This window comes from Aulonocara sp. 'chitande type north' Nkhata Bay, linkage group LG7 (assembly GCF_057382095.1).
Source record: "Aulonocara sp. 'chitande type north' Nkhata Bay isolate Kocher_YH1m ecotype deep benthic linkage group LG7, A_spYH_male_GT1.1, whole genome shotgun sequence".
Classification (NCBI taxonomy): Eukaryota; Metazoa; Chordata; class Actinopteri; order Cichliformes; family Cichlidae; genus Aulonocara; species Aulonocara sp. 'chitande type north' Nkhata Bay.
This window is the reverse complement of record NC_141350.1, coordinates 49,740,245-49,764,627: the sequence shown is the minus strand read 5'-3', so window position 1 is coordinate 49,764,627 and position 24,383 is coordinate 49,740,245. Positions and strand designations below refer to the sequence as shown.

Below are 24,383 nucleotides of genomic sequence, written 5' to 3'. Positions count from 1 at the left end.
ATTAACACCTTTGTACCCTGAGGAGTTCTCTTTACTGAACAGTAGTGTATGGCTGGCATTTCTATAGCACCCTGCAAACAACACTGAAAACAAGTCGTGGAAGTTCATACACAAGCAAACATGGAGAGGCATGGCTTAAAAATATGCAACAGTGTTCCAGCAGATAGTATCAAAACTAAGAGCGCTGTGTTTAATGTAGTTAAATAGAACAGTACAAAAACAGAGAACACTCAGTCAGCGCTTGTATTCTGACATACCAGATATTTACATTTAACTTAATATTAAAAGTATATAGTGAATAAAAATGACAACCAACTCAAGTAAAACACATCACACAATTATCAAAGATCATTTATTTCGGAAAATGAGTAAATTATGCTGTTTATCCACAGAAAAAAAATACATGTTAAAGTGTGTTTTACAGTCCAATTAAAGGATCTACGTTTTTTATTTAGATTTTTTTTAAACACAAAGTTTAGCAAGCAACTACAACACAATGTCCTTTTCTGCTACTTGTACTGCTTCTTCTTCTTCAGGAGAGCCTCTCGTAAAGCAATCTAGATTAAAAGACACATAAAAAACATTTCCAGGTGAAATGCCAAAGTAGTTTCTTGTTTATATACACATTTGTAAAAAGGCATGTGTGACTTACCTGTTTCTCTCTGAAGGAGCGTTTGCCTTTAGTCCTGACGTTCTGACTGTGCCTCATCATCATGAAGTTCTTATTTCTCCTCTTCTCCTTGTTGCTGCTGCTAGCGTGTGGGTTTAGCTTGGTCCGCTTCTTGACAAACTCCTTCCTGTCCGTCCGTCCCGCCTAGAAAATCAAACACATCATTAGGCCAGAATGCTAACAATAAATCAGGCTTACACTTCTGAAATGCACTGAGAGTTTCTTAAACTCCCCAGAGTCAGTGTTTCATATGCATGAACTGATTTTTCATTTAAACAAATGTGCACATTTCCATCACAATTTATTCACCATTGCTGTTGCCAGTCGTGTTTCCTTGTCCGCTTTTGGTTTCTTGTGCAGTCTCTCAATATCTCTCAACGTCAGCAGCTCTCCTCTGGGAAAAAAATAAATAAGATGACCGTCATTCTCAACAAGCTAATCAGCACAAAGGCCCACATGCTAAATTCAAGAGACCGTGAACCTGAGAGTAAAACTGTTTTGCACAAACTATTAAGATTTCAATAAAATACATTTCATTTTATGAATGTTTAAGGTTCATTTCATGCCCTTACTTGTCTCGCTCGTCATCACTGTCCACATTTTTCCTCTTCTTGCCTGGTGCAGCATTGACCTCTTTGGCCATCTGGACCAGACTGATCTTCTTGAAGTCATCTTGGGTGAGGAGCCTGCTGGCGCTGACCGCCGCTGCCTTGGCTTTTCTTTCCTCAGCTGTCATGCTTTGAAGCTTCTCTGCCTGATTAACAACAAAAAACAAACATGAAAAACCAGAACAGTTTTATAAATATATACCTTTTTTTCCTACCATGAAATAGTATGAATAATGAGGTTTTAGCAATCTGTCAAGCTATGTTTGTTCATTTTTTTAAACTCACCACTTCTCCTGTATCTTCATCAGATGAGTGGTGAACGTCCACCCACTCCCCATCTTCATCATCATCACTAATACTGGCACTCTCCCAGCCGTCTGTTATATAAAACAATACAAATATATTATTCACACATTCTGTACGTACGCAGAGAGCGCGCAGGCGGATGTTACAACAGTGGCCGACCTTCATCGTCCTCTCCCTCTTTGTTCTCCTCCTCCACCTCCAGGACCTCGGCTCCGGGGATATAGTCTTTAGCCTCCAGCTGTCCGTAGTCTTTGATCTTGGCCTCTGCCGATGCCTCAGTGGGTCTCCCCTGAATGACGAGTAGGGTTTATACTTACAGACGTGTAGCTTCAACTATTCTAGGAACTGGAAAACATTTATATTGACCCAGGTAACAAGAATGGGCTGATCTCCATCTTTTATCTCCTTTGTACTTCTTGAACGTTCAGAACAATTTTATGGTTTATTAACATTCATTTTACATTAGATTTTCAAATGTGCTGCCACTACTTGACTACTTAAGAAAACATAGCACCCCACAATTCACTCAAATGTTCATAAAATAGATTTTTTTCCTCATTTTACTGCAAATCGGAAGGCAAATCATCATTTTTGAAAATGTTTTGAAGTTCATATAGAGTTCTATGAAGCTCACCCTATCCTTTCTGTGCAGCATCTGTGGATTAAGACTCCTGAACAACTGGATAAGTCCTCTGGCAGACATCATTACATCTGAAAATGAAGGCAGTGTACATCATGTGAACATGAATACAGACTTCAACACAATCACAAAAACCTGAAATAGACCAATTACTTACTCTTGTCTTTGTGGGTCTTGTATTGGGACAGGTCCTGCAGAAGGTCCTCGTTGATGGCGAGCGGACAGCGTGCTGCCACCTCCCTGATGGCATTGAGACTGAAACATAAACGAAAAAGTCAGTTTTATTATAAAAGTATAGAGTAAAACTAAAGAGGTAGCTACAAAAACCCTGTATGAACACTTGCTGGGCACCTAACAGACTTCTCATTGATGAAAATATCTAATCAACCGATCACATGTCTGCAACTCAACTCATTTAAGCACATCGTCATGACAATGAGTTCACTGTATTGAAATGGCACCAGATCTCATTCCAACAGAGCACCTTTGGAGTGTGGCGGAACAGGAGATTTGCTTAACTGATGTGCAGCTGATAAATCTGCAGCAACCATTTGACGCTGTCGTGTCAGGTAGGAAAATCTAGAGCTCCTTCCTGAATCTGTGCCACGATTACACAGAGGTGTACCTAATAAAATGGCTGGTCGGTGTATGTTATAGGTTTAGCTTGACTCATTTTTCAATTCACCACATCTTTTGAGTATCGTATAAAGACCTACTTACCCCACAGTCATGACCTCTCCAGAGTTTCTCTCTGTCACAAAGTTGTTGGCGATTGTCATGATCACAGGTTCAATGATCTGCAGCAGAACAGTGTTAAACAGGAAGAGCAGTGTGAAACTACTGTGTTAAACCAGCTTAAAACGACTGAGTAAATAGGAGTAAATGTACCTCAGGGGGAACGAGCTGGTGGGAGGCCTGAGCAGCACAGAGAAGAATCTTTGTCACATCTGCAAAGATGCTGGTTAGAAAAGTCTCATGGACAAATGATTTCTCATGAAAATTCTAATTTAAATGTAAATAATAATAATAGCTTAGTTAGTACTGCTATGTATCAATTTAGATTGTTTTGAGGTGGGTTGCTGAGTTTTGGAGATATCAGGAATGTTTTTTTTTAAAACTAAACTACACCACCACACCAGAAGGACCCAGTTAAGAAAGTTCCACTAAGAAAGGACACTGATGTTTATATCCCATCTAGCTGGTGGACACTGGGAGATGAACTTTTTGCTCTCAGGTAACACAGTACAAAGAGACACTGCTGATGAGGTATCACTCACTAAAACAAGAGCCAATTATTTCCATTTTATTCAAGAGAAGGCAGCAGACATCCCCAAAACTGGGTCTAGATGAATAAACAGCAGTACAGGACAGAAAAGAGCATCTGTTTCTTTAGCTGTGAGTTCTTTTTACCTCTCTGGTGAGGCTGAAGAAACCTCTGGATGAAAGGGTAGAAATTAAAGAGGAAGAGCTGTAAAAGAAAAAGAACACCAAGTGTTTACTCGCCAGAAGAAGAAGAAAGAAGAAAAAACAATGCATACGTCACTCATGCCTCAACAGCTGCGATTTAAATGTGGAGTTCAATAAAAGCCAGTACATGTTTTACCAGACCCGACACACAGGACTGAAGGGTGCATTTAAAACTGCGTTAATCTGACTTGAATAAACTCATTTACGAAAGAACAAAAAAACCCCCAAAAAACAGATGAGTCACCGACCTCGTGGATTCCAACCAGTTGGGATATGAGCTCCATCATCATGATCTTAACCTCGAAGCGCTCCTTTGAGTCTTCCAGCTGCTTTAAGAGCTTCTCTGAGAAATCTAAAGAAAAAAAATAGATTTTATACAGTTCTATGAACGGAAGCCTAAATGACCTCGAGGCAAATTCTGTGTGTTCCATTTGCTGCAGTGATGCTGAACAATTAGATACCTTGAGGGTCGTGAATAAGGTGAACTGCAGAGAAATTAAAAACTTCTGCTTTCTTCTTCTTTTTATGTTTCTAAGAGAAAATGCGAGGATAAAGAGTTAAAACAATTCATCCTAGCACAGCAGTAAATCATCTCTCAGTACTGTCCTGTTAACCATCTTAAAGTTACACAATTGGAATTAGAAACAGTCCCTTCAGGTAAAACAGTGGCACCTTGAGGACTTTCATAGCCTTTTCCAGCTTCTTCTTGTTCTTGGAGGTTTTCTTGCCAGTGGAGAATTTCGCCATCAAGTCTCTCGCTGATGGCCCTTCATTCTTCACACACACACACACACACACACACACACACACACACACACACACACACACACACACACACTTACTGAATACTGCACAACAAATCTAAACCATATTTGTCTGTTTCAAATGCATTCTACCTTAGCATGAAAGAAAAAAAATTTCTATATTGTATCATAACATATCATACATCAAACTGTCCATCTTTGATGCTTACCTCTGATTCTGAGTCACTCTCATTTTTCTCATTTTCATCTGTTCCCAGGAAGAATTTAAGGCCTGCAACAAGGATCTAAACAAGAAGATTGCCTGGTCATAAGCACTAATGTTTCCACTTAATCAATATCATAAGCAACGTATGAAACCCCACAATGACAATAAAAGCTCTAGGTCTAAGTCTTAATACCCCCAAAATATACCTTTGTCACTTTGGAGAAGCACGTAGTTGTGATAACATTAACTGTTTTGGGATCATTCCTGCAACAAAACAAAAAAAGAAAAGATGTTCAAACAAAATAATTATACATTGGCTGTAAAATAGCCGCTTTAACGTTTCCATTTCACTTTGAACCCACCATATGTTCCTTTTGTACAGCTCCACCATCACATCTAATGAGATCTTTGCTGCTATCGGATTACTGTCTCTCAGCATGGTGTACATGAAGTTCTGTAACATCTGTAACAAATGACAGCACAACGCTGTGAGTGCACACCATTTTACAAAGACTATCAAACAATATCAGGGTGCACAACAGCTGTGTACTTACTGTGTTGACCTTGTTGTTTTTATGTTTTGCGTTGATGTTTTTGATGTCTGCTACAATGTGTGTGTACAAAGTCTGAAGAGAGAAAAACATTGTTTACATGAAAGCAAAACAAACAAACAAAAATAAACAGAAGCAATCAGAAGACTGTCCCATTGGTAGGTCTGCAGAAGCTCTAACAGCAGAAAACCAGGTCCACAGATCAAAGTTATTAACTCATCACTACATAAGGCATTCACCAGTTAGCAAAATTAAACTCACTGGCCACTTCGTTAGGTACACCGAGTGAATAGCAAGACTGCTTTAGGCAACAGGAGCTCAAATAACCACTCAGTACAACCAAGGTCTGCAGAAGAGCATCACTGACTGCAGAGTACATCAAATCTTAGTACCAAATGAGTATCACAGCAGGATAACACACCATTTCACAAAACTAAAATCATCGCAAACTGGTTCCTCAAACATGACAAGTTCAGTTCACTGTACTCAAATATCATGTACAGCCACCAAATCTCAATCCAACAGAATGCAGGCTTTTTTACATTTTAAATTCCTAAGTTTTAAAAGCTTAAAACCAACTAAAGCTATCAACAGAACATGAACAAGCAGCTTTATGACTAAAACAGCTGTACTGGATTGAGTCAACCAGCCAAGTCATTCAAAATCACACTCATGTTTACAACAGCAACCTGTGGAAAATTATGAGGTCGATATTTTATTTTTATTATTGCTCTAGCATATTGTACGAATATATATGTGTATATATAGAATAACGAATCTTGGCCAACAAATGGATAAGATGCCCCAGATGGCATGTTGGCTCTCGAAATTCTTAATGTCAAGAGTTTCACTTCCTGCTTAAATCTTAAGAAAAAAAACCCCCAGCAACATAAAATAATTTCTATTATCCATATATCACGAATGGTCCTCATGCTCGGTATTGATCTAGTTTTTGGGCAAACTGTCTACATGTTTACACAGACAAAACTTTTGTTTATCTTTATAAATATCTAAACAACAGCTTCCCAGATTGCTCTCTCAAAATACTGGGAAAAAACTGTAATGTCCCTTAATTACGCTGCTGTTTGGGGAAAGAGCTTAGTCTTACCTTCCTAAGCAGCTTGTCATGACATCGCAGCAGCTCAAAGAAGAGCTCTAGGAGGCCTGAGGCATCAATCAAGTCTTTATTCCTCAGAAGGATCAGAGCTTTGCAGAAGGTCTGACAAAGACAGCAGAAATGCATATAAACCATTCAAGTCTTTAGCAAAACTAAAGTGACGGGTTCACATGAATCCTGGTGTATGAACCCAACCTCACCATTCGTAGGTCCGGCTCCAGGACTGTGTGGTAACTAAGTAATAACTCAGACAACTCTTTAGGAAACGTGGAGAGCTGCTGGGGGAAGCAGTGACCAACCTGAAGGGCAAAGAATAATTGTATTGAGACAACTTCTAAGATTCAGGACTATTCACTACACCAAAAACACACCGGGTTACCTGAGCGAGAAACATAACGAGGTCTGCAAGCTCCTTGCTCGGTTTGTCAGGCTGCAGCTTAAAGATCTGCACATTGGACTGATAGTGTCGGTACTGTTGCAGAAACTGCGGACGAAAACGAGAGGATTACATGAGCAAAAGAAGGCTCACACTTCCAAAACAACTCTACCAGCTAATGCGTTTAGCAGTCTTAGCTAACAACACTCACCTCCTCGACGTACGACTGCGGATCTCTTTTTATGAGATTCTGAAGTTGAGGCAGATTGTTTGGTAGTTTGTTGTTCTGTCGACCGGACATGGTTTAAGATTATATTATGTATGTGTTACAGAATAATGAAAAGCAGCACTTCTTACAGGGCAAGCATGGCCAATGTGTACGCTGCCATTTAATTTGAGGGGATCCAAACGTCACATCCGGCCACACTGTCGTCACTTCTGTTTTCGTCTTCGAAGAAACGCTCGTGTACAAAAGTTAAAGGGGAGAAAAATCGTTGAATTCAAAGAATGTAAAACAATGCAGAGTTTTTGTGTGATAATATTTTGATTTTATATTCATAAGCGCTCTTTATATTTTGCACCAACTTTTCTTGCATTTAAAAATCATGTAAAAAATGTTTGTATACTTGAAGACAGTTCAATAATAATAAATAAATAAATAAATAAATAACGGTATGATGAAGAGAAATGTGTCCAGTAAAGTCAGAAAGCTTTCCAACGAGTTTTATATGGTGGCCCTGAGAGGCCAAACGGACTGCAACTTAAGCAAACACCAGCAATAAGAAAAATGCTGCAAAAGCACACAAAATACAACGGAAATGGGAAAAAAGAAAACAGAAATAAGAAAAACGAAAACAGAAATAGGTAAAAACAGATTTCCATAGCACAAGGGAAGTGCTTCTGGGGAGACAAGAACCAGATGGACCAGTTGCGGGAACCAAAATATGCTAAGAATTGCGGTGGGAGACACTTAAAAGAAGTGGAGGATCTATCCGTTTTGTGAAGGAAAAAAAGATGAGAGGTAAGTGTTAGCCTAACTATTAGCCTAAAAATCCATCATCAGTATTATATGAATCATGATAAAACACACCTACCATGTTTTGGGTTCCTGCAACTGGTCCTCCAGGTTTATGATGTACTTTCATTTATCTTTACTTAGTTGATTATTTCTTACCAGAATATGAATTCTAACAGTTGTCAAATGGGGCTGTAGGCTGTGGACCAAACTTCTTTTCTTTTCTTTTCTTTTTTTGCCTGTCCCGATCAGAATTGGCAGTCTGAAGGCCAAGAAAGATGCCAAATGGATTTATTTTTCCAAGTGGGTCATTATGGCTTTGTCATATTGGTCCACTTGATTGATCTTTATTATCATTATTATTATTATTTATTTTATTTTAAGTTATTACAGACTGGACAGCCATGAGTGGGGGATAGGAAAGAAAGAAAGAAAGAAAGAAAGAAAGTAAGAAAGGGAAAGAAAAACAAAGGGGAAGAGGGACAGGAAGATATAGTGTGTGTCTGTGAACACACTTGTAATCATGTAACTATCTGCTAGAAGGTGTGGGGAGCCATAGCCCTGCCCCTCAGGGCCTGAAGCAGGTATGGAGGAGATTCAGGCCCCAGACATCCAACAGTGGCTTGTGTGTTCTTAACGGGGTCCGACCAATGACTTAATTTTAATATTTTTAAATAGCTGCCACATAAGTATGAATCTAAAATATACATGTGTATTATAGAAAAAAAGCAAAAACGGTTGTGCTGTTTGTTCATAATAAATGGGTAGGGGTGCATAGTCAGTAAAAGTCACCAAGGCTCTGCAGAGCTCCAAACCTCCTCTGCCACAGACAGAAGCATAACAAATGTGCACTGGGAGCTTCATGGCATGGAGTTCTACAGCCAGTAAATCTATATGTATGTGGCCAAGAACCTTAGTCCATGTAATGTATCTTAGCACAGTTTACTTGTGGCAGTTAGGTCAGCTAGTGGGATGGCAGAGAGGGTAACCTTTACATTATTTTATTGTAGAGTGACAGGAACTGCCTATGAGCTTCTAATCAAGCATAAATATTGACAGAAAATGTATCAAAGGAAATACATTGATGAAAATCAAAGAAGAGAAATATTTATGTGACGTTCCATTTTCCTGAGAACTGACTGGCTGTGATGCCTTCTTCAAGTACTACATGCTACTTCGTCCTGCTAGTTAAACCTGCTGTCTGTTGTCAGGTCTCCTCCTGTTTCACTGGCATGTATCCATCACCAGAGGGCTCCACTGACCTGCCTGTAGACATCAGAGCAAATCGTAGTGGCTGGAGTTGCAAAGCTGGACTCAGACCTGGCCAGGCCAGGCAAGTTCAAAGGCAGTTGTGGTAAGAGAGAGCAGGGAGTATAGTAAAGCACTGCTGCTCCTCTTCTCCACCGCTGGATCCACCTGAATCCAAGCTGGGAGGCTCCAGGCGGTTAGCCTGCTGCTTCATAATCAGAACAAACCTGAATAAACTTCCCAAACACACCTCTGCTCCTTCCAAACAGCCTCTGAAAAACTGCCTTTTGTTTATTTTCTCCCTCATTCTCGTCCTTGCCCTCAGGCTTTTCATCATGCCTATCAGTCATGTTGATGCTGTCTCCATGCTCTCTTTACTGGCCTCTTCACAACTGCACATGCCTGAATCTAGATTCGGGAGCCTAAATTGATCAGTGTTGAGCTTCTCAGATTTCACACTACCCTGGCTCACTGTAGCTGCTGCCTTTGAGAAGAAACTTTAACATCACTTTTTCTTTCTCCCTCGCTTCAGTCCCATCTTTACTTATTTACCCTTCATTTAATTATTAACGTCTGAATTCAAATCTTTTGCATATGACTGTCTGAGGTCTGGACCCCACTAAATGTCTTTCCTTTGCTCCAGCCTCTGCCCTGGCAAATAAATTAAATCACTTCTGAAAACTTCTCCTGTAGCTGTGATTTATTTGAATATTTAGGATAGGATTTAGAATTCAACTTTATTGTCATTACACATGTATACATACAGGGTAACGAAATAAAGTTTGCATCTAATCAGAAGTGCAAGAGCAGTAAGTGCAAAACAAGAGAAGACTGTATACAAGTAAGTTAAGTAGAGAGCAAATATACAGATGTACTGATATATACAGATACATGTAGTATAAATGGTGGAATAGTTATGAACAGATTATGTACAGAGAGACCAACAATACAGCTGAACTACAGACAAATGTACAGCATACAGATGTTCTATATTGCTATACAGACGGGGCAGATATAGAGGTTTACTATGAACAAATATACAGATGTGCTACATATATACAGATGTAGCGTGTGGATAAACAGATCTACAGAGCACTATGAATATATCTACAGTAGTGGAAGCGTAGCTCTCTGAACAGACTATAATAGTGAACAGTGTACGTACGCAGTATAAAGGAGACTATACTATGTCAGTGTCCTAAAACTATAGCATTAACCAATGTGAGCATACAGTGAATGTTGAGAATGAAATGATCATGGTCCCTGGGAGGAGGAGTGTAGAAGGGTTAAGTGAGTGTGGATGGAAAGGTTCAGCAGGAGACTGAGCTCAGTAGGGTGACAGCTGTGGGGAAGAAGCTGTTTCTAAACCTGCTGGTTTTAGTCTGAAGGGTCCTGTAGCACCTTCTGGAGGGGAGAAGCTGGAAGCGTTTATTGACAGGATGAGAGGAGTCCCTGAGAATGACATATCTTCTTATGGACCTCCGCAATGGCAGGAAGTGGAGTCCCTATGATGCATTGGGCGGTTTTCACCACCCACTGCAGTGCCTTGTGGTCAGCAACAGAGCAATTCCCATACCAGACTGTGACACAGTTGGTCAGGATGCTCTCTATTGCACAGCGGTAGAAGTTACTCAGTATGTCAGTATGTGGTTCTTCTTCAGTGCTCTCAAGAAAAAGAGGTGCTGATGGACCCTCTTGACTAGGCTGGAGATGTTAGTTGACCAGGTCAGATTCTCAGAGATGTGGGTCCCCAAGAACTTGAAGCTGGAGACCCGTCAACAGCTGTGCCATTTATGTAGATTTAGATGCCATTTATCTTCTCTCTCGTGAAGTCCTCAATGAGCTCTTTGGTTTTGCTGGTACTCAGAAGCAGGTTAATGTCAGCACCAAGCAGCTAGGTGCTTTACCTCTTCCCTCTAGCCCTGTGGAGTGCCAGTGTTGAGTGTGATGGTGGTAAAGCAGTTATGGCCTGACCTAACATGCTGGGGTCTGTTGGTCAGAAAGTCCATGATCCAGTTACAGATGGAGGTGCTGATTCCAAGATCCACAAGTTTGGTGATCGGCTTGGAGGGAATAGCTGTACTGAATGCTGAGCTGAAGTCAACAAACAGCATTCTTGCGTAAGTATTGTATAAATATTCTCAGATCACATCCAGTGGGTGATGGAAAATTTGCAACGATTCTACAAAAAGGTTCTACATGGTTAGTTTTTTTTTTCTCTCTTCCTACTGGTGATAATCCAGTGGGGCTCCAGTCACTCCAGGCTCCCTGGTAGTTCCACAAAACGGACTGCAAACAAACTGGTGCATCCATGACTGATCCTGCTGCTTCCACTGCACTTCACTTCTGTATGAATTGATCTTTTCACGACTGTTCACTTTGGACAAAAAGGAAACAGAGGTGACACTGACTTCTGGCTTCGCAGGATGATTCCTCTTAACAACAAGAGCACGCACACAGTTTGTTTTAGGCCACCATGAATAGCTCACATTGTAAATCACAGAGCCAGTATTTTATGCTGAAGCTTACACTCACTGTGACAGGATGGCTCATAGGAGGTCATTACACTCTGCTTCATTTGGGTCCAGTTCAGATTAAGGGACAACACATGGAAAGACAGAAACTGGAAACAAATGTTTGAAAAATATTTACTGGTAGAAAACATTCAGTGAAAATAATATTCATTTTTCTGTTTGGCAAACTTCAAATCTGAGTCACCAAAAGCCAATCAGACAAGAGAGTTGGTATAAACAGAGAGAGGAGATGAAGCTTCTTTTAGACAGAGGAATGAAAATATTTAGATTCACTTTAAAGGACAATTCTCTATTTTTAGCACATTCCAGTTTCACTTTCTTGCCATTAGTAGGAAACTGTACAGAAGGTACAATTAGCTTAAAATACATTAACACAGAAAAGTAAGAGTGTGATTCTGGTAAAAGATAAAACCGAAAATTTAGCATTTTTAAAGGTCCCTGCTCACAGACCTCTCTGCCTCTTTTCTTAACTGCAGTATATATGCTTGATTATTTGCACTACATTGCAGTGTACAGTTAGACTATGATTGTATCCATGGGGCTTGAGAACAATTACATTTGTTCACACACTCACAGTGTATTCATTTTCAAAGATCAGTGAGCACTTCTTTAAGGCTGGTCTGGAGACATTAAACTGCTCTAGGTGACAGAAAGTGTTGTAACGACTAAGAAGACAGTATTAATCCCTAATTTTGGTACACATTATGACAGCTGTGATTTATGTATTGTGTATATTATATGTTGAGGTTTTCTCTTTGTGACCGAGGTCCTTACTGGCAGTGAGATTTGTATTGAGCATGCACATATGTGCTGTTCCAGAAACGTGATGTTTTTATTGTAGTCACTGTAGCAAGTGAGATCAGGGAGAAATAAAACAGGAGAGATGGAGTGAAAAGATCAAACAACTGATCTTAAAGTCAATTATATCATATAAATTAAGAGAACAAAAGGCTAACTCTGTGGAAGGCTGAGATACTCATCACTTCTGCAGATGAGCAGCAGAGACAGCAGAATAAACAGAGAAAGTGTTTTCTTGTTGTCAAAGGAGCTTGCAAAGAAAAGCGTCTGGACTTCTTTAAGTTGCTTGAAGACGTTTCACCTCTCATCCGAGAAGCTTCTTCAGTTCTAAGGTCAAATGGTGGAGAGTCCCAGATATAAACCTAGTGGGAGAGACGCCCCACAGAGGGACAAAAGGACCCCCTGATGATCCTCTAATCGCCTGAGCCAAGGTGTGAAACTGGGCGTGGGTCCCAATCAGCCAGAGTTTCGGGTGAGCTCATTGTGAAACCTGGCCCCACCTTATCATGCGAATTCCTGAGGTCAGATGGCCCAGGATGTGAGTTCAATAGATACAACAGCAGTAATGCTAAACATATAGCACCATTAGTAAAGACTAGGTCAACCTATTCGACTACAAAAACAATGACCCTAATAAAGGACCAAGGTAATTGTAAAAACAAAATAACAAAAAAAACAGAGAACTCCTCATTAAGACCAGGATAACTGGTGGGCTTAAGGGTACAAATCCAATATGCCTCTGTTCGTGTTACGCATGTGATTCCCCCACGTCTGGTATCAACATAGTACTCTCAATACCAGACACTCTTTCAGTCACTCCCATGATGTGCTGCCATGTAGTATTTGGCTATATAATCGCCAGTGTGAATGGCTTACCTACATTTATTAAGCCTGTCCTTGATTCATTTCATCAGATCTACAGAGAAACAAAAACACCTCTAGTGCATCTGAGATGGTATATGGGGTGAGTTATGACAAATGGGCAACTTCTGGTAAACGCCTGTGTACAACAACGACATACAATGAAACTACAGAAAATAAAATGTTGAAAACAAGTTAAATGTTTTGTTCTTGAAATATACAAAAGGGCAAAAAAGTAAAAGAATTTAACGCCTAAGTATTATTGTAATGCTTATAATCCCGCTCCCAAAGCAGCTGGTTAGTGTGCTCATGCGCAGGCTGGCTCTGATTTGCATAATTCACAATTGAGTAACCTTATCTTTCTTACACTGGGTATTGGTGGAGTTCCCTCAGTTCATACTCTGAAACAAGCCACTCTAGGTCATCTTCCTGGCTGGCTGCTCCTTGCAAACATAAGGTTTGAATACCAGGTGGGTGAGGGTTGTGTGCTCACACCCAGAGGACTCTAACAACATTATACTCTGCAGCTAGATGTGACACACTGGTCTGTCAGAGTTTACAAAATGAGCAGCAGAAGTAAAGTCGAAAGCTCTGGAACTCAACTTTGGTGATAGAGGATGAAGCTGTGTCTGAAGATGAAGGCCATAATGATATTAATTCTGAATCTGATGATTATATACCAAATGAGGGAACTGGAATTTCTCCATTAAACATAATAAAGACAGCGTCAGGGCCCACTAGAATGTCAGTGACTCGTTTGCTAAATATCAAGTCAGGTTTTGACTAATTTAGAATTAGATCGTCATTGAACCATGATCTGTGAGAGGTAAATAACACCACTGCACTTAATATTGACTGAAATAGTAACGGCATTAACAATGAGATATAAACAATATTTATTGGACACTTTTGGATAATTGCCCTGGGTCAACAACACAATGGGAAGCCTCTCTTTTACAGAATTACATGTGCCAATGAAACATTTTAACAGTATGCCTATAAGAAAAACCAGCCTTGAGGCAACCATAAAAATGCTGTCCAGTATGTATTGGGCAATATAAGCTTTATTTTGCATATCTGGGTAACTAAACAGCCATTTAAAACAATCATGAATATGTTTGAACACATAGCAATATTTCCAGAATTGTTTTACAATTATAAAACACTGAATTTTGGCACCACACGGTGGTTAAAAACTGGTAAAAGACAAGCCATCTCTGCTCCAATACCTCCTGCTTGAGCTGGATGTAGGCAAGTAGATTAAATCAGGGCATTTTAGATGAATCACTACATAAAGAGTATGGGCATACATTACATGAGAACCTGTAAGACAAACATTGCAATGGAGTCATCAGACAGTTAACACAATGTAAGGGCTCGAATGTGTAATCTCTGTTGAAGACCACTGAACTGTTGACTTATACGGTTGATTTTGGAATCACAGTTTAAAGAGGTCTGCTCTCTGATCTCAAACTACAGCTTTAATTATCTCTTGAAAAGTCAATAGCCTCCATAGAGATTCAACATCAAGATCCTTATTATTCCGTAATTGTGCAGGAACTGTGTGGAGCGCAGATGTAGTCGTTCTAGTAACCCACAGTTATACAAGCTGTAATCTCTCCCTCCAGTGGTGTTTATTAATAAGCAAATAAGGAAAAGTCACGTTAGGTTAATGCTTCTACGGGTGATGTTTAGTATGTGATGGCATCTTTTTATAGACAGAACAAAATGCACACATTTAGGCTGACAAATATTCTCAAAAGTATGCTAAAATGATTTATGTACTTTAAAAAAAAAAAAAAAAAAAAAAGACAAAGTAAAATATTTCATTTTTTTACCCCCAAAAAAGAAATATTCCTCTACATGTTATTTAAAACGTATCCAGTTTAATTTTTCAGGAGATGAATATGTACACTTTTAATTTCATCATTTGCCTCAGGAAGTGAGCAGTTTACTGTATAATAGATTTACATAGCAAATACTGACATAGTATTCTGTCAAGGCATGTTCCAGCATCAAAATAGGCTTCAAAGTACATAATATTGTTCCACATAAAATAGAAAATCGCTGATCATATTATAATTATTTTAGGGTATCCAAAAATCTGAACACCCCCCCGCCCACATCAATGTACTCTCGTGCGTGATAATTACAATGACAATCAGCAGTTCTTATAGATGCACTAAAAGGAAATAGCAGCCAGAGGGGGAGGGGAGGGCGGACAGGTAAAAAATATACTTCTTCTAAAGGATTTACTCTTGAGCTATCAAATAGATTAAGGCAATAAAAAACAAAAGAAAAACAAAACTTGTAGTGTAATTTGGCAATTCTCATTTTTTATTTTGCTTTCATCAAAGAGTCATCCAGCCTCCACATGACAGCGATTCAGGGTTTCTACTATCCTGAGATGTTTTCTTCTGCTTGAAGGCATCGGAGGACATAGAGGATCACTTGATAGCAGAAAATATACTGCTCCTGAAAAAGGAAAAGAAAAAAAAAAAAGAGAGGGAAATGTAAGGGAAAGCTTGGGAGCTACTAAGATGTGTAAATGCTACTAAGCTTAAAACCAAGTCACCTCTGTTTGAACCATTCCTTGTCTCTGAAGCCTCATGTTCCTGACAACGTCTGAAATATCAAACTACCAAAAGAAAAAGAAAAAAGGAGATTAGAAGTGATACTGAAAAAAGTTATTATTAAATTTATAAGATGAAAAATACTGACATCTGCATCTTTACTGATGAGACCCAGAACCACATCAATGCAGATGAGGGTCCCTGAACGACCAATGCCTGCACTGCAGTGTGTGATTATAGGCCCCGACTGATGAACGTGCCGCATGTAGGATATGAACGTGAGCAGCTGCTCAGGTTGTGAAGGTGTCCCATGGTCGGGCCATCCAGTGTAGTTTAGATGAGTAACAATCTGGTTTTCATTAGTCTGGAAAGAAGGAAACTCATATGTCAATGTGGACAATTCAAGTAGAAACATCTTAAATTAGGGATGTCAAACATAAGGCCAGAGGGTGAGAAACAGTCCAGCAAAGAGTCCAATCCGGCCCACTGGTCTGCTTTGGAAAATTAAGAGTGTGTAGATTTTGGACTTTATCAATAGCGAAAGCTGTAAAACATAAGACCCATCACCCCTAATTAGCATTCATATTACACCACAGTAATAGTCTGATATTAATAAAACTAAAAAATTAAACTTGATGTGAAAAAACAGTTTAACTAAAATAAACCTACAAACTAAACTGCGATGTAAAGTTTGACATCCCCGTCTTAAATTATCTGCACAATCGATCTATACACCGATATACATGATACATATTTACCTGGACATCTTTGACCTCGATGACACGGATGACGAAGTTGTCCAGGTGCTGGTCTTTGATAAGTGTTATCTGTAATCTGTCATCCACCATCTCTGCCGTCCTCGGCGTGTCTGGCCAGTACCGCTGACATTTGACTTTCCCCCCCTCAACCTCCTGGGTCATCATTGCAATCACATTGGACTTCTGCTCCCACACCATCTGCCAGAAGTCCCCCAGAGTAGTGGGTAAGGGTCCTTGACAGGCAATGTACATGAAGTTCTCGTCCTTCACCGACATATTAATGAAGTTGGCGTTGATGTAGCCTCCGTCTTTGCCGAGGACAACACGAGTTGTGTCAACTAGAAGAGACGTCATGAAAAGTTTCAGGATTAAAATTTGAATTCAGAGAAAAAAGTACTAAAAAAAGCCATTAAAGTACAGTAGATGTACTGTAATAAAAGAGGATGTAGCCTCAGACCATGAGAAGAGACACAAGTGCTGTGGTTGGAGCATGAGGGGACAGTAAACATTTTATGGACAACTTTGTGGTTTCAGTTGTCAGTCTTATTTAATAGAGAAAGTTTATTTTAAGATGGGACTACTTTGCATATGACAAGTCTCTACATCTTAAAAGTGTGGAGTGTCTAGGTGTGGGGAAGAGGGAACTGATAAAGCATAGTATCATAATAATATATTTTCTTCCGCTTATCTGGGGCTGGGTCGCAGGGGCAGCAGCCCAAGCAGAGAAGCCCAGACCTCCCTCTCCCCAGCCACCTCCTCCAGTTTATCTGGGGGAACACCAAGACGTTCCTAAACCAGCCGAGAGATATAATCTCTCTAGTGTGTCCTGGGTCTGCCCGGGCCATCCTCCCGGTGGGACATGCCCGAAAATCTCGCCCAGGGGGCATCGTTGTCAGATGCCCAAACCACCTCAACTGGCTCCTTTCGATGTGGAGGAGCAGCGGCTCAGAGTAGAGCAATCCGTCTGTCGATCTCCTGCTTCCTTCTCCCATCGCTCTGAACAAGACCCCGAGATACTTAAACTCCTCCACTTGTATCGATATAGGGACACCAAATATTAGGATCTTATTATATAAAATGTCAATAAAATTATAACTCTTTAGTACTAGTATAATAAATCAATTACTTTTTCAATCCAAAATAGCATTCAGCATGCGGGACGAAGTTGGTAAAACTATAATGGAGGTATCAAAGAAAGAAATCAGGAAAGTGCTGTCTATATCTGAATATGGACCTATTTTGGAATTTCCTAAAAAAAGAACCAAAACAAAAAAAACAAAAAGGTTGGAATATTTAAAATGAGGTCCAGATCAAAGTAAAATACTCTTGAGATAATACGAGTATAAGGGCTCATGTCACAAACTGCCAAAGCCTGCTGAGAATAGCGAGGTAATCAGCTCAACCGAAAAACCAACCAACACTGGGCACACTTAGTTTGACAAATCTAGGTTCCAATTTAGAGGAAGTCAAGAAATCACCTATTTTATGTGAAAATATCTGCATCCACACAACACTGAGAAAAAAAATGAATAGGGAACTGCATGTTAAAAAAAAATAGGAAGCCAAGTGTGCGACACTTCTCTACAGTGAAGTCAAGGGTGACGTTGAAGAAGGTTTGTGAAAGGGTTGCAATATTGCAATATATGCTATTGTAATGTGACAATATATTTGAAATTCAATACTATATGTTGGGTTAGTATCATTATCTGATTCCAATTACTCTGACAGGGACTTTGCTTTCAGATCCACACTTCGTTTGTCACACATGGACCAAGACAGGAACCGCTAAAATGCTCAAGCTGACATTTCACAACAGTAGTCTACAAACCAGTGGGTGATGTCACAGTGGCTACAACCATCGTTCATATACAGTTCATAGTCCATGTTATTAATAGTAATCACATAGGGAACTGCTAGTTTTTCTTACAGGGGACAATATTCTTATAGCGATTCTTCTTCTTGTTCTCCTTCGTCTGACCGATCAAACAGTCGTCCAGCGGCTGGAGATTCTGAAGATTCTGCCAGAACGGAAAATGGATATTCAGAAAAATCTAATGAAAACTATTGTGATTTATTCTTTGGCAATGAAATTCAAAGAGTCATACTTCAAACTCCTGTAGAGGCACTTTCTGTTCCAAAAGTCCCCTCATCATGCGAACCACACTGTTGAGCTTTTGTCCCGTGTACTGGCCTTCAGGGACCACTCTGACAAGGGGCAAAGAGGTCAGCTCGTCCTCTGTGATGATTGGCCCGTCTGTGCGAAGACATAAACGAGGGAATTAAAAGTTTTGTAAGTAACTTATGACAATTATTTACATGTATTGTCTGAGACACTGACTCCTACCATCTTTTGACTTTGAGTTCATGTTTTCAATTGGCAGTTCATCGCTTCCCCACGTGATTTCATCATCGTCTGGCTGCCCAGCACTCATCTGCAGGTAGCTGTTGGTTCAACACAAACAGCCAAGAGGTCTTAATATAAATGATGTACAACCTTAAATCTGATGAGTGCACATCTAAAAAGTAAAATCGTACTTTTCATTGTGTGGATTGTCAACACTTTCCTCATTCCATCTCACCTTTCGGGAGTTCTGCAGTAAAAAAAACAAACAAACAAACAAAAATCAAATGACACAAACAAAACAACATCAGAAAAAGCAGACGGTTGTTTCTGTGGTTTCTCAAATGGCGAGTTTGATTTGTACCTCAGGAGAATCTTCTGGTAAAGAAGAGCCATCGCCGTCCGTGTCCTCCGAAAGCTCTGTGCCCTGCTCTGTCTCTCTCCTCTCTCCTAGTTCATCATCATAGTCTGTGAAATATGGGAATGTAGTTTATGTTGTTTTGTTGTTTTTTTTTACACATTTATAACTTTCCAGTTCATTCTGCAGCCTGTGTGTGCTATACCTATAGGTGGTATGACAGGACACAGCTTAGTCTTCATGCTACTGTCGCCACTCAGACCTGAAATAAACACGAGCAGGTTGCTTTAGAAAATATTCAGAAAGAAAAATACACTCATGAGACAAAAGTTTAAAAAAATACAAGTGCATGATTTTACCAGTATTTCCATTGCACTTGTCGGAGTTGATGGGTAGAGAGGCCAGGTATGTGTTTGGGTTCTGGTCTGGTGGTCTGGATACAATAAGATGCACCAGGCCTTTAGTTTTACGGATGGTGGTGACAGCTTTGGTATGGGACACACCTGTCATTAGCTCTTCATTCACCTACAAGACAGAGAGCCAGTCAGTCAGGGCTGTATACAGTCTCAGAAAATCCACAGAAAATACTTTCTTTACTTTGTAGCCAATTATTTACAAAATATTCACAAAAAGAAAATGCTTTTTTAAATTATTTTAAATTCTGTGTTATTACAACACAGAATTTAAGAGATTCATGTTAAAAACAACAACAAAAAAAATAAATCTACAAGTAAATCACAATGTAATGTGTTTTGTTTAACAAAGCACATTCCAAGTCCAAAAACACTCACTTTAAGCAGCCTGTCTCCTACTTGCAGCTTGCCTGAGGACTCTGCTACTCCTCCTGGTGTGATGGATTTAACAAAGATCCCTCTCTCCCCTCCAATTACGGAAAACCCCAGACCTCCTGACGGCGGCTTCTCCAGATCTACCTTTATGATCTCTTCCTGCGTTTTCAGCAAACAAATGTGGAGTCACCTTTGATTTGTCATTCAACACTTCAGCAAGTTACTTTTTTTGTTGGTTGGGTAACTGTCTGCGTTCCATTAACAATAACACCTGATGAACTCCACCGACATATTTCATAGCTGTTTGCTTGGCAAAACATAACCAACACAAGAACATGTTTTCACCCCCAGGCACCAACATAATTAAAAAAACAAACAAAAAAAACTCACCTCTAAAGGACAAAGTGCTGCGAGACCTTCTGTATCTCTTAATTCTTCCCCTTTAAGGAACCCTTAAACAGAAAACAAAAGTTGCAGTTACGCTTATCCCATTATTACTTTGGTTTATCGAGTTTTTATTATCATCCCCTTTTTAAAATAAAGTTTTCACACCATCTTTAAATATTTGGCAAGTAAGAAACTTGATATGAGTAAATCTATTCTTATTTAGATCGATTTATCAGAGCACCTGTAAGTCACATTTCTTTAGATTATAAAGCATACCATTCATGGTGGATGAAACCGTCGTGCTAACATTGTTGTTGAGAAAAGAAAGCCTTTTCTGCATAGGACAAACTGGCTTTCCATCCCTGTTAGAGTAAATAAAAGAAAATAAAAGTTACCGAGATTATTGTTAAGATCTTGTATTTTCTGTAATGTGCAATGCTATTAAGACAAAAAACATAAAAACAAGCACCAAAAAAAAAATTCACAAAGGATAGATGTTATTCTTTTTTAGTGTAGACTACCTTGTGGCTTTTAGCGTGAGTTCACTGGGGGAGTGCTCCAATAGCCTAGTGCTCTCACTGAGAGTCAGGTCCTGGGTAGGGGCCCCATTGATGTAGTGGATTAGGTCAAGTGGCATTAAGCTTCCTTCTTTAGAGGCTAATGAACCCGGAAGAATATCTTTCACATATAAGATCCCGTACAAACTGTCACTACCACCATCCAGTACCAAACCTGGGGAATGAATAAAGAATAAAAATATTAAGATTTGATTCTTAAGAACTAATTTCTGATGCAACCTTTGGGAAGATTTTCAAGACTTTAGTGGCTTAATGTGAGACACACCAGTGATATTTTCTTTTCTTAATCAAGGTCGTTTCTTACCCAGTGGTTCTTGGTTCATCTTGAAGTAAATGTCAGGCAGCAGATGAGCTTCTATGGTGGGTTTAGGAACCTCCAAGACCCTTCCTACCACCAAGTCAACCACCCGAGGGGCAGCACGCACAAGATTGACCACCTCGGTGTGGCCCATATCGCTCACATCAGTGTTATTCACCTGTAGACAAAAAACATTCATTCAATGTATAATGGTTTGGGAAACACAAAGGAACAGAGAGCCAGACTGTTTCCAGTTTGTACTTGATAACCGCCTCTATATGTCTGTGTAGGTTCTCAGTCATCCAGGTCATAATAATCGAAGGAGCTTGGAAAGAAAAGCAACTGGACTTCTTTAAGTTTCCATAGTGTCCATTGATGTAGTTTCACTCTTTAGTTGCATACCTACAACTGAGGCAGTGGAGACTGTCAGAAAATCAACTACAGCAAGACAGCTTCTTAGAAAACAGAACTAGTTTTACCCCGATCAGATTTGCACACTATTAGACCTCTGCCTTAGCACCACATAATTTAAATACATTTAAATACAACAAGGGTTTCTGCAGACAAAAACATGGATGTGCCATGGCCTACCCAGTGTCTTCCAATGTAGCCAATCTTTACATGGAGCTAGTAGAAAGTAAAGTTCTTGGCTCTTTCAAAGGGACAGCACCTAGCCACTGGTACTGATACATGGTGCAGGCTGTTCACATCAACTCAGTGGAAACAAAGTCACCAGGGGAGACAAAGGATAACAGTTTGCCATTTCTGGGCCATGCTGTGCACATTGAGGAGAATGGAAACCTCAACATTAAAGTTTAGCCCCCACACAGAGACAAGTACCTGCTTTTTGACTCCCACAACCCTCTGGAACACAAACTTGGAGTAAACAGGACTCTGCAACACCGGGCAGAATACATTCCTTCTAAGCCAGATGGAAAAGAAAGGAACGCACACATGTAGAGAAAACTCTTAAAACATGCGGTTATCCCAACTGGGCTTTCATCAAATCAGCAAAGATGCACAGTAAAGAAGGTCACCAACTAGGGAGAAACAGGACAAACGGACAATCCCTTATGTAGCAGGTTTGTCAGAGAAGCTCAGGAAAATTATCTTCGAGCACGAAAACCCAGCCACACACTCAGACAAAAACTGGCTCATGCCAAGGACAAAACTCCCAAACACATACTAAACAACAGGAAAACCAAACAGCCACCTCATAAACACATGGCACAAGATAGAAGAGCCACCTCAACAGGACAAGACTCTGCATCTAAAAGAAAAAAGGTCAATCTTTCAATGATGCTAATGTACACATTTTAGACAGAAAAGGCAGATAGATGGCTTTTTTCACTCCTCTTGCAAACTATGTCCATGTGAATGACCATCCTTGAACAGAGGGGGTGGCCTGCGACACCAGCTGTCTGCCATCTATAATCCAGTTTTGAAATCCCTTCCCAGGTGTGTTAATGCCCTCTTACATCTTGCGTCAGCTGATCTCAATACGTCACACAATAGGGTGAGGCAAGGTCTCACAATGATTTCACCTGAAACCTCTGCTGATAATGATAATCCACACGCTTTTCACACCTTGGCACATAGTGAATAATGGGAATTTATACCGTGATCATTCGGTCCCCGGGCCTGAGCCTTCCATCTCCTTTGGCTGGATCCTGGATGATGTCATGGATGTAACATCCATGATCATTGCCTTCAGTGAGGGTGAAGCCAAGGCTGCCCTTTTCTGACTTCACCAAAGAGACCTGTAGCTCTACTTCCTAGCAACAACAAAAACACATAACCTCAGTAACAGGAATAACATCTTGATCCACATTTTAGTGGAAACCCTAAAATGATTAGATTATGATTCCCTTCCTCAGTTCTTACTGGGACGAATTCATCTCCATCCTGTCCATTGCCAGGTGCAGTGAGGTTCAAGGGCAGAGGTAGTGGAGGAGGCAGGGGATCTGGGCTTGGGGAAGACAGGGAGGACACCTTCGGAAAAGTGGATGACTCCAGATCAGTTCCCACTGGGGATGAAAGTCCCCTGACCAAACATCCACAGAGCCAAAATTTAGCAAAAACACTAATAATCACATTTATAACTGATAATGCTAATCGAGTATTTAACATTAGATGAATTACCGGTTGCTGAGGTCTGATCTTGTCATTGATAGATTTGAGGAATAAAAAGCTGAGTGCATGTCATCCAGATGACCACTGCTGTCGTAGCGTCCCAGTCCCGGGTTGCTACCGGAGGTCTGGTAAACACTCCGCTCCCAGTTCTGCCTGCTGTTCTCCACAGAGCCTGCGCTGAAAGCTTCTTCCACCTCCTCATCCCCATCGGTGCTGTCGCTGTAGCTGTTGCGTCGGCCAGGGGTTCTGTGTAGCAGCCTCTCCAGGGCGTCTTCCACAGGGCCCTGTTTCTTACTCCCTGGAGCAGACGTGAGCCTTTCTAAGTTCAAGCTGGGCTCTCCAAATGTCCCTGGTGTCTTTCTAGGCGATGGCTTAGGTGTCTAGGAAGAAATTTGGTTCAATTTAAGTTTTCAACTAATGCTTGAAAGACTCTCAGTGATGAGGAAAATATTAAGTGACTCACCAAAGCTGCAGTGTCCATCTCAGGAAGAATGCCATGCTCAGGTCTACAGAGAAGCAAAGTCACCTCTTGACCAGTTCCTCTCAGAGCGGATATCACCTCCTACACAAAATGTAAAGGAACCACAATTTCAAACACATTATGACATCAAATAACTTTGATGTGATTCTTGAATGGGAACTGAGACAAAGTGTATTACATACATGTTGCGAGAGTCCTTTGAGTGGGGTTTGATTGACACGCAAGATGACATCACCAACTTTGATACGACCGCTTTCTGCGGCTGGCTGGCCAGGAAACAGTTTTTTAACCCTCACCATGCTGGAGCCAGGGGGTTCGTTGGGGATGTTCTCCTCTCGGCTAAAACTGAAACCCAGCCCTGATGTGTTTTTCAGCAGGCACACCTCAAACATATTATCTGTGAAACAGAACACATGAATTTGCAGTTATTGCCATAGATGGTCGATGAATGGTCACACAGAATAAGATAAAATATAAAACCAGAATGAATTATAGCTTATTATAATAACAGCCATATAATACACTAAC

The 24,383-nt window shown here is 40.2% G+C and overlaps 2 protein-coding genes and 1 pseudogene across 6 annotated transcripts in view; all 3 read right to left on the bottom strand.

The window, feature by feature from the left end:
- Window positions 1-338: 338 nt before the first annotated feature.
- sdad1 (SDA1 domain containing 1) lies at window positions 339-7,130 on the bottom strand. The gene is made up of 22 exons (XM_086301031.1): window positions 6,916-7,130; window positions 6,708-6,812; window positions 6,529-6,627; window positions 6,320-6,430; window positions 5,215-5,286; window positions 5,023-5,123; window positions 4,867-4,924; window positions 4,665-4,739; window positions 4,364-4,465; window positions 4,153-4,222; window positions 3,940-4,043; window positions 3,635-3,692; window positions 3,113-3,171; window positions 2,945-3,021; window positions 2,382-2,479; window positions 2,219-2,295; window positions 1,744-1,873; window positions 1,564-1,655; window positions 1,243-1,424; window positions 980-1,064; window positions 653-814; window positions 339-557 (listed from the first exon to the last, which is right to left on the bottom strand). The coding sequence occupies exons 1-22, from the start codon at window positions 7,003-7,005 to the stop codon at window positions 510-512; spliced, it is 2,055 nt and encodes a 684-aa protein (XP_086157157.1). The 5' UTR covers window positions 7,006-7,130; the 3' UTR covers window positions 339-509.
- Window positions 7,131-8,926: 1,796 nt separating this feature from the next.
- On the bottom strand, window positions 8,927-13,122 carry LOC147326088 (uncharacterized; annotated as a pseudogene).
- Window positions 13,123-14,075: 953 nt separating this feature from the next.
- The window catches only part of ptpn13 (protein tyrosine phosphatase non-receptor type 13), a 49,321-nt gene continuing 39,013 nt past the window's right edge, over window positions 14,076-24,383 (bottom strand). For all 5 annotated transcript variants that reach the window (XM_086301025.1, XM_086301028.1, XM_086301030.1 and 2 more), the window contains 21 exons: window positions 24,038-24,252; window positions 23,838-23,936; window positions 23,384-23,754; window positions 23,126-23,285; window positions 22,861-23,016; window positions 21,248-21,419; window positions 20,887-21,097; window positions 20,642-20,727; window positions 20,369-20,430; window positions 19,982-20,137; window positions 19,550-19,715; window positions 19,396-19,452; window positions 19,197-19,300; window positions 19,027-19,082; window positions 18,836-18,933; window positions 18,597-18,745; window positions 18,419-18,509; window positions 16,492-16,829; window positions 15,882-16,097; window positions 15,736-15,798; window positions 14,076-15,635 (listed from right to left, as the gene is read on the bottom strand). In XM_086301025.1, the coding sequence (XP_086157151.1) occupies window positions 15,558-15,635; window positions 15,736-15,798; window positions 15,882-16,097; window positions 16,492-16,829; window positions 18,419-18,509; window positions 18,597-18,745; window positions 18,836-18,933; window positions 19,027-19,082; window positions 19,197-19,300; window positions 19,396-19,452; window positions 19,550-19,715; window positions 19,982-20,137; window positions 20,369-20,430; window positions 20,642-20,727; window positions 20,887-21,097; window positions 21,248-21,419; window positions 22,861-23,016; window positions 23,126-23,285; window positions 23,384-23,754; window positions 23,838-23,936; window positions 24,038-24,252 (3,104 nt within the window). In that variant the 3' untranslated portion in view covers window positions 14,076-15,557. The remainder of the gene's footprint in view (window positions 15,636-15,735; window positions 15,799-15,881; window positions 16,098-16,491; window positions 16,830-18,418; window positions 18,510-18,596; window positions 18,746-18,835; window positions 18,934-19,026; window positions 19,083-19,196; window positions 19,301-19,395; window positions 19,453-19,549; window positions 19,716-19,981; window positions 20,138-20,368; window positions 20,431-20,641; window positions 20,728-20,886; window positions 21,098-21,247; window positions 21,420-22,860; window positions 23,017-23,125; window positions 23,286-23,383; window positions 23,755-23,837; window positions 23,937-24,037; window positions 24,253-24,383) is intronic.